Raw genomic sequence first — 10083 nt, forward strand, 5'->3', positions numbered from 1 at the left:
AATATGAAGAGATGCAACAACACAATTGTTTATGGAGCCACTGAGCATCAGATCCATGTATAGTCCATTGCCATCTACGTACAGGCAAGTTCACAGAAGAACTGTATAGCTGGGGTAGAAGTGGAAACAACCAAGCCACCAGCCTATTCCAATGCAAATGGTTGTTGAAATACCTTAGCAGAATTGTTCAGTTTCATGCCACAGCGATATGCTTTGGCTATTTGTGAGGTAAGCTGAATTTCCTTTGTCAACTGACGCCACTTCCCACACTCCGCCTTTGTGCACTGAACCTATGGGGTTAATAAGCGACAGTTTAAGAATTACAAATGTAGGCAAGGAAATTGGTTCAGAAAGTTCAAACGAACCCGGATCACATTTAGCCACTTTATTTCAGAAATATTGCTGGAAACTACTTGAAGCTTCAACGAGAGAACAATACAAAGCAGGCACAAAATATCCAGGAGCAGACCTCATGCTTTCCATGAAGAGGTCTTGGAGTCAGGCCCTGAGTAAGGACTGAGTAAATTCCCTGCTGGAAACCTTAATAGCTTGTATATCCCACCTTTCTTCTGAGAGCTCAAGGCAATGTGGGGAACTTATCTTCTTAAACAAATTAATTTTTGCAGAATGTTATTTTATCCAATGGCAAAATTCTAAGACACTCTAGGATTATTTACGGTGACACCAAATACATGCATGTGGACAGTGTCTATCCAATCCCTATTACATGTTCTAATTCACTGAATGAGTTACCTATTCTGGTTTTTCACTATAAGAACTCAAAATCTACAGCATAGCACTTGTATCAGAAAGGGCTACTGCGAATCGATTAGGTGTCATCAAGTTTTTCGTTACCCCTTGCAATCACGTAGAATAAACAAAATGAAAAATGTGCTTGGCTATTTATCAGAAAGATGCATCATTATAAACAAAAAAGTGGTTACCCAGTAAGGAAGCTGTTGATCAGCCATAAAAGCTTTTGGACTGGGTTCACTTTTTCCATTACTGGTCCAGATCCTTTTCCACGCGGTGTATTTTTCATAACCATCTTTATGACTAACAAAAGTTAGAAAAAGTAAATGATGAGTATAAGGAATAAGCAGACTAAGATTTCTGTAGTTTATCTAAATGGGCAATATTAATGAAAAAAGGCAGTCATTAAAATAATAGAACGATAGTCAGCAGGGTGACTTTCCCGTAAGTCATCGTCATCTTTTAATGATGCCATAATCCCTTGCGGGGTGGAGTCTGGGCAACGGAATGGAGCTAGCAGAGTGTTTAATGGCCGGATGCCCTTCCTGTCACCAATGTGGAGTTTTTTGTTCAGGAGATATATTCTCTCTTTTTTGGGGGGGGGGTTATTTTATAAACAAACAAACATTTAATACATCAGTTATTTCTTCTGTGTGACATCTCGGTGTTTTCTTCGTGGCTTCATCTTTTTATTATTTCTTGTTTCTTCATTTCAATTTTAATCTATTACAATTTTTTCACAAGTACAATATTCTAATTATATCATTTTCTTTCATAGAAATTTGCTTATCTATATCTTTTTTCTAACCAATGGTAAAATTGATCACATATCTTAAAATATTCTGAATCCTCTCTTAATTTTTTTTAATAACTTCCCCTTCCAGAGGTATTTTCTCTGCTTTCCAATTTTGTGCAAAAACAATTCTTGCCGCTGTTATCAGGAGATATATTCTCATTGTGCCCAGAAAGAGAAATAGTTGCCTCTACCTAGGATTGAACCCACAGCTTCCTGATTGTGAAGTGAGAGCTCCACCGCTAGGCCATTGCACCGGTTTTCCCATATGTAAGCAGGAAAAAAATGAAGTCTCCACATCAAGACAGATTTCTGGTGACTTTACAGAAAGATCTATTTAATTTTCTTAGTAGTAAGTAAGTAGTAAGATAAAATAACTTTGCTATTGCTGCCTTCTGGCATTTTATTTTCATTTTGACTCTGTTCTAGACTGTAACTGGGGATCTCCCAGGCAAACCAGACTTGACCCTACTTAGCTTGCGAGCCCAAACAAGGCCACTCAGGTATTTCCACTTGCTGAGGTAAAACTAAACAAAGGTTCTAACAAGTATTTCATTGCAATGCTATGTTGGTTAACCCAGGGGTGGCTTTGAATTACATCCCCTGCAATCATGATATCTAAATCTACACAATGATTCCTCTATTAGATTTGTTTCTTCCAACTAAATTTTGGGTTGTATCCAACTTCAACCATCAGCCAGCAGAACTGGACTTCCTAGTACTGTGATGTTGCACCTATGGAACGTGTTCCACAGGTGGCACGCAAGCCCTCCACTGCGCATGCACGTGTGCCTCCCACCAGCCAGCTGGTCTTTGGGTCTCTGCCACGTATGTGCAGGACCAGGTTGCTTGCGGGGGACGTGCGCGCATGCATGGGGGAGTGGGGCGCATGCGCAAGGGGTGCAGAAGGCTTTCCAGGCCCAAAATGGGGCACAGGGGGGCCTGTTCTGAGCCTGGAAAGCCTCCTCTACCAACTTGAAAACCAAAACTGGGTGAGAGGGTGCTGCGGGAGGCCCCCCTGCACCCCGTTTTGGGCCTGGAAAGCAGATGATTATCTCCAAATACTTCCAATTCAGGGAGATATCTGAATACTTTATGGTCACTCACAAGTTCTAGTTGCAAGTATTTGTTATGTAGGGAAAGGCTGCAAATGAAATTAAGCTCTAGTAAAGTCACCTGTGAGTGAGCTGGGAGCAGATGCTGCTCCTGCTTCCCATGTGCATTCAGTACATACTTAGCAACAGAGAGGCAAAAAGGACCAAATTCTAAAATACGTTTTGCCTTTTACTGTAATGGCTTTGGACATAGTTTTGAAAGAGAATATCTGTTAATATCTTAGTACTGCACCTTCTAATACAAGGTGCTCAGGTTATTCAGGAAAGGGTACCTGCAAAACCAAAATTTCTGGTAAAGGGCAGATTGCCTTCTCTCCCAAGAATTTAACATTCCCACATGATAAAAAGATACTAACATTCTTGCATTAAATTCATAAACTCTTAGGATGGAGATTGATATGTTCTCAAAGTATTTATGGCTCTCTTGAGATTTGGGCATTTTTTTAAAATGGGGGTGGGCAGAATCTGGACCTGAATATATTACCAACCTGATTCTAGAAAGAAGCAAAATACCTGCTTCACAATCATTAAAACATTTTGATTAGAGATAAACAGTACTACAAATGTGGCAGTTATATTTAATCTCTTTATTAAAAATCAAATCCAAATGGGCAAAGCACAGAACTATGGAGAATAGACAATCCCAAAATTGGCTCACCTGGGAATAGATCCCACTAAACTCAGTGTGGTTCACTTCCGAGGAGTGAAGTTTTGTAAAGTCTTAACAATTTTCTTGTTTTAAACTGCTAATGACTAACAGGATGCATGCTACTGAATGAAGTCATTTCAGAATATAAACTCTTATAAATAAGATTACCTTCTGTAGTAATGATCGAAACATTCATTGCAGAAATGTTCCCCGCAGGACAGATGATACCACCTTGACGTATAGCCATTTTTAGCACACCTAAAATAGAAAATATTTTAAAAACTCTGTTTACTAAGACGATATGCTTTGCTCTAAAGCAGGGGTCTCCAACCTTGGCAACTTTAAGACCTGTGAACTTCAACTCCAAGCAAAGCTGGCTGAGGAATTCTGGGAGTTGAAGTCCACAGGTCTTAAAGTTGTCAAGGTTGGAGACTCCTACTTTAGAGCAGGGGTGTCAAACTGGAGGCCCACGGAACGGGATCCATCACGTGCAGGCCACGCCCACCCCAGCTCCGCAAAGCCAAAAAACATCGTGATATGTCACATGACATCATGTGACACAATCAAGTTTGACACCGGCACTCTAGAATATCAGATTGCTTTTTACATTAACCATCAATGAAGCACTTCTACTTATTCGTACTTGAAATAAAAGTCATGAACAGGAGCTGTATAATACATATGTATGCCAGATTCAAAACCATTTTCTGTACAGGTAGTCCTTGACTTATGGCCTGGAAGGATACCCATTTATCATCAATTACAAAATGATTTGAAGAACTCATCTACATTTTGACAAACATAGAGGCAGAGCTGTGTTTTTCAGATCGTTGTATAATGAATGACAAATGAAAGACGGCTTTGAAATTTGGACTGCATGTTATTTGATTTCCCCTTTTTCCTCTAGTTAAACGAAAATGAATTAACTATTAATAATTTAATTATATAACTTGACATGAATGCATAAACCAGATTAATTTTATTGAAATTATTTCTGGGCAATAGCAATATAATAACTACACTTTACAGTCTAGTTTTAGAATAGAGAGCAGGTAACTTTGTTTTTTCCCCTTTTCTTTTTTTGCTTTCCTTGGCATATAATAATAAAATGAATAGAAAAATAAAATGAAAGTTCCTGAATTAAAAATGATGAACTTTTATTATTATTATTGTTGTTGTTGTTGTTGTTGTTGTTGTTGTTTAAATTTATATCTTGCCCAACTCCCTAAGACTTTACAATTGTTAAACCATTTAGAAGCAAAGAACAACTCCTAACTAAGATCATTAAAATCTTGTGAACAATTTTTTATATGTATCTTGGCAAAATACCGCAAGATTTCAACACTGGGATTTACGAGTAGAATAGAATAGAATTTTTTATTGGCCAAGTGTGATTGGACACACAAGGAATTTGTCTTACCAAATAAGCCAATTCTATCTTAATATAAAGCTACATTTACAGAAGCTTCCAAATCTGAGTACAATTCTCCTGCCATCTCATTTACAGCTTTAGAAACTAGGGAGGGTTCCTTCTGAGCCTCTTGTCCTTCTCACTGCCAGGTTTCCCTAATTAGCATCTCTTTGCCCTGTCTACCAATCTCTTTCCCACATTCCATTACAGGACAGCCACCAAACTAAAAATGTTGCAGATCCCTGTGTTGAGAATATAGAAAACTATTCCAACCTCCTAAAACCCCAAGGAAAACAAGATAGATCAATCTTACATTGGCTTCACTCAACTGAGAATAAACAAAGCAAAGTCAAACTAATCTTTATCCACACTGAAGATTGGTTGCTGAGGACCAGAGAAGACTGGGGGTGGGTGGGGGCAGAGGGTGTTGGAGTGGAAGAAGAAAGAGAATCACTCATGGGTTCAGGCTACTTGAGAGACCGTTTCATCCCACTGGGATTGAACTGCCCCACCTATGCCGGCAGAAGAGGCATGCTGTGGGCCCCATCAGCCAGGGTATTCTGGTTGGCAAGATCCAGGACAAGGGCCTTCTCTGCCACTGCACCTGTCCTCTGGAACATCTTGCTCCCTGGAGTGAGGTTAGCTCCAAGCCTCCTGATCTTAAAAACCTGGCTCTGGGAGTTGGTTTGGAGCTCCAGTGGAGAGTCTTAGCATTGCCCCCTTCTCATCCGACTCCCTCCCTCCCCTTCTTTGCAGTTAGGGCTCAGTAATTCTGAACTTTATAGTATTTCATTTATATCATCTAGGTCAGGGGTCCGCAACCTTAAATACTCAAAGAGCCATTTGGCCCCTTTTTCCAAAGAGAAGAAAACACCGGGAGCCACAAAATCTGGGTGGGCGTGGCCAACTCGATGTCACTCACTTCCACCAGTCACATGACCCCCTCCCCACCCCATGCCTACCCAGCCGACCATTAGGGCAGAGAACCAGTTGTTAAAAAACACTGGGAACCACAAAATCCTTCTGACGTATCTCTCTCTCCCCTCCCTCCCTTTCTCTCTTCCCCCCTCTCTCTGTATCTCTCTATGTCTCTCTTTCTCTCTCCCCCTCTCTTTGTATCTCTCTGTCTCTGCCCAGGCCACTTCTCCATCCCCCTCCGTTGCTCTTACCTTCTCAGGTCAGGCGAGGAGTGACTGGGAGGGGAGGGCGAGGGGCGGGCCCAGCCAGTGATGGGATCACCTGACAGGGAGGCACAGCAGAGGGCCCAGAGAGCCGCATGCGGCTCTGGAGCCGCATGTTGCTGACCCCTGATCTAGGTTTTGTACATCTTTTTAATAAAGTAAGCTGCCCAAGGTTACCCCACGGTAAGATGGACGGCCAATAAATTTTACAAATAAAAATGAATACTAAATAAATAAACCCAAACCTTTCGGCAGCACTAGCAAAGCAGACTGGGCAAGTTGCAGTACACCCGGCTTTTTCACATTTCCGGTATTTCTTCTCTGATATTTCTTCATCCTCCTCAGCTGCCTCTGCTGCCTTCCTCCTCACCTAATGTAACACAGAGAACTTTGTGACTAAGGAGACTTGTGTGGTTACCCTGTCTGTTTACCACCACATATGATGACAGCCTTGATTTCTCTGCATCCCTATTTGCAACCATCTGTATTCATATGGAAATGCTGCATGACCAGAAGAAATATCTTTTTTTTTTAAATGTCAAGACTTGGTAATGTTGTGTATACAGTATGTCTTACTTTGAGTAAAGCAATAATAAACAGCAGCCTAATAATCCAAAAATCATAAGTAGTTCTCTGAGGGAAAAAGGAGCCAAGCCCCCCCCCCCGCCAAAAAAAAGCAGTATTCTAGATGTCACAAAGGTGAAAAGGCAACCAATTTTCCATGGTTTTTTTCCTTGAAAAATGTTTCACTTCTCATTTCATCTATTCCTGGTCTGCAACAGAATTCCCCAATCTTTCCAGGTTGGCAGCCCAGAGTGGGACGAGAGAGGAAAATAGGGGATGGTTTTGTGGGAGGGGCAGGCGCATGCACATGAATGGGACCGCAAATGCCAGTGACAGTCGTGCAAGTGGAGCTTTGCACAAGCACACACGCGTGCACCAGCCCTCATGCGACCCAGTGACAAATAGGCAGCAGCCCTGTAGTGGGCTGCAGCCAAGGTTGGGGATACCTGGTCTACAACACAGTCCTTTCAGTAGAAGGTTCTACACCTATTTGCACTCTGATGCAGGTGGCCCTGAGGATATAGATAAATTCCCAAGTGGCCCCAATGATTCTCAGAGACCTAACGAGTATAATGACCAGTTGACTACAAACAATATAAATCCTTCTGTTCTTTACCATTCAGTCAGAACTGAAGAAGCTTCTTGGATGAGAAGCAAAATGTTTTTCAAAGGGGAAAAAAAAAGGAAGTAAGTCCAATTGCCTTTTGAAAAGCATCTTTGGGACAACCACAACATGGGTGATTGAGAATCTCCATAGACAGTATTCCAGATAGGAAACAGCCCAGTCTGCAACTATAATGTTATTTATTTTAATGGTGGGGGCTAAGTATCTTTTAACGCTATAAACTGCTTCAATATTCCAACTGAAAAAAAGCTTAGTTTTTAAATAGCATCACACAATAAGGGGCAACTAAGATTCAAATGGTTAAGATTCCAGTGCACAGATGTACTTTAAAGAAATAACCTTAATAGGAGTCTCAGGTACTTAAAGCTCTGTTCAAACATTTGAGAAGCCAGAGAATCCAATATTTTCTCTTTCTGCTACGTATTCAAAATGTTCAGTGATCAGTGTGTGTGTGTGTGTGTGTGTGTGTGTGTGTGTGTGTGTGTGTGTAGGTATATATAGTACGTATGCATATAACATGTGTATATGTGTGTTATGTATGTGTATGGGTAGATATATATTTTCTTTTGGAGAGCAGGCAACAGAATTTCATTTTTAATGTTTCTCAGCATGCTCACAGTAAAAAATGACAATAAAGATTACTTTATCTATCTTATTGTATCTAATGCAAAGGTGGAGATGAAATAATTTTTCTTGCCCCTTCCATCCATTATTGATGTCCGGCCTTCTGCCCTCTATTTATTTGGGAGATAGTGGTAGCAGCAAAGGGTTGCTTTGCATACACATTGCTATCCATGCAACATGCAACTATATGAACTCAGTGTTCTGAATCTACTACAAGCCTTCACTTTTCCTACAGCAGGATATCAGTAGAGCAGTAGGCAACAGATACACAGACAAATACGGGGAGTAGGGGGAAATGCATCAGAAATGCAAATGTATGCTCAATATAAAGAAGATTTAAGTGATTACCATTTCCATTCCATTTATATATTTAGAAAGACATACAGTACCTGTCTCCCAGAACTTCTCAACGGAAGATTATCAGGTGCTTGATCTAAAGCGGTGACCTTTTTCTTCGTTCGGACTCTGCCAGCCGACATGGTACTGAAGGGTTTAAAAAGAGAAAGAGAGAAGACATTAAACAGTCTTCTTAATGGAGTAAATTAATGGAGTGATAAAATAGAAAAATGAAAGAAAGACTATCACTTAAGTATGATCCAGCAGTGTGCTGCAGCTGCCAAAAAAGCCAATGCAATTCTAGATTGTATCAACAGAAGGGTAGCATCAAGATCACTAGAAGTGATAGTTCCACTCTATATAGCACAAGTAAGGCCACACTTGGAATACTGCATCCAATTCTGGTCACCACTATACAAAAAATATGTTGAGACAGTAGAAAGAGTGCAGTGAAGAAGAAAAAATAAGGAATCTAGATCATAAACCGTATGCATGATGAACAGTTAAGGAAACAAGATATGTCTAGCTTAAGGAAGAAAATGATTAGGAATGACAGCTGTCTTCCAGTACTTGGGAGGCTGTCACAGAGAAGAGAGGGGTTAACTTATTTGCCGAAACACTTGAGAGGAGGACAAGAAGCAATGAGCAAAAGCTCATTAAAGAGAGACCCAACCTTGGAATGAAGAAGAAAACTGACATTCAGCTGTAGATTTTTTTAAAAAAAAAATTAGAACTGAGAAATTAATACACCGTAGAAGATTGTCAGGAACATTTACAGCTCATCAACTCCACAATTCCTTATGGACTATACAAGAAGTCCTCGACTAATGGCCAAAACTGAGTCTGCAATGGTCATAAGCATGAAAAGCATGCCAGTTTTTTCTATGCCATTGTAACATAAAATGGCCACTAAATGAACTGCTGTAAATAAGAAGATGGGTTGTAATTGCATGAGAAAGGAGAAAATAATGGCTCCCGTAAGTTTCATAATTCAAAGGGCAGTTTTCTGTTTACCTAAGAATCCAAGAACCCAATTTTCAGATGTTCAGTCAAGTCAAACTGTAATAATACAAAAAAGAAGGAAATCGTTGTAAAGACAAAGGAAAGTGGCATAAACAGCACTGAATCCTCTTTCTTTATGGACCCTCTCACTCCTCCCAATTTCCTCTTTTCTGCAAGTAGATACATCACATCCATTTCAGATCATCATCATCATCATAAAAGCTTTATTTATATCCATTTATACCCACCTGCCTTGATAAATTCTAGGGAACCACTTCTTAGAATCCCCCCAATTCAACACTTCACTGTCTCCAAGGAGACAAAAACCCTGCCTGGAAATCTTACCCTCCTCTGGTCTTCTCCTAATCCTGACCAGCTTCTCGTAGAGTTTTATTTTATTTCATTTCATTATTTTTTTATTCCACCCAGCCCCTTGTAATGTAATGGTTCAGAGACGAGATGCAGTGTGTGTGTGTGTGTGTGTGTGTCTATCGGTCTGTCGGTCTGTCTGTCTCTGGAGATGGGGGGAGGTTGTTAACAAGAAAGACTGCTGCGCCCTGGCACTGAAATTGCGCTCCAGGGCGAAGTCCCCAGTTGGCGTCCCTTTCCAAATTCAGCATCTCTAAGGCAAAGAGCAACCCCCTTTCTTGCGCAGATGTCCCCGATCCGCGCAGGCACACATTTTTATTTTTTTTATTTTTGCAAGAGGATTCCCCTGCGGAGGACATGCAGCTTGGGGAGGAAGGTGTGGGGGGAGAGAGACCGCCAGTCAAAGAAAGGCAAAAGACCCTCAGGGCCACTTTAACATCCCCCCACTTCATCCCCAAGAGGGAACGGGCGCCTCGGTGCCTCCAGACGTAGGATCCCCCCACCCACCCACGGCCCCGTGCTCTTACCCCCTCCGGGCCAGCCCTTCCCGCTGCTCGACCCAGGACCCAGCACCCAGCTCCACCGCAGCTGCTTCCGCTGGTCTCAGCGCGGGGCGTGCCGGGCGAGGGGAGGAGACAATGTTGCCAGCCTCTCGCTTCCT

General features: G+C 41.4%; 1 protein-coding gene across 3 annotated transcripts in view; it reads right to left on the reverse strand.

Annotated features, from left to right (window-relative positions):
• Positions 1-10080, reverse strand: part of KDM1B (lysine demethylase 1B) — a 30910-nt gene extending 20830 nt beyond the window's left edge. For 2 of the 3 annotated variants that reach the window (XM_058177880.1, XM_058177878.1), the window contains exons 1-7: positions 9950-10080; positions 9066-9110; positions 8105-8198; positions 6148-6272; positions 3479-3568; positions 945-1056; positions 174-290 (exon numbers count right to left, since the gene is read on the reverse strand). In XM_058177880.1, the coding sequence (XP_058033863.1) occupies positions 174-290; positions 945-1056; positions 3479-3568; positions 6148-6272; positions 8105-8194 (534 nt within the window). In that variant the 5' untranslated portion in view covers positions 8195-8198; positions 9066-9110; positions 9950-10080. The remainder of the gene's footprint in view (positions 1-173; positions 291-944; positions 1057-3478; positions 3569-6147; positions 6273-8104; positions 8199-9065; positions 9111-9949) is intronic. The other variant, XM_058177879.1, reaches the window with a different exon arrangement.
• Positions 10081-10083: the final 3 nt, after the last annotated feature.

Source organism: Ahaetulla prasina, chromosome 3 (genome assembly GCF_028640845.1).
Source record: "Ahaetulla prasina isolate Xishuangbanna chromosome 3, ASM2864084v1, whole genome shotgun sequence".
NCBI lineage: Eukaryota > Metazoa > Chordata > Lepidosauria > Squamata > Colubridae > Ahaetulla > Ahaetulla prasina.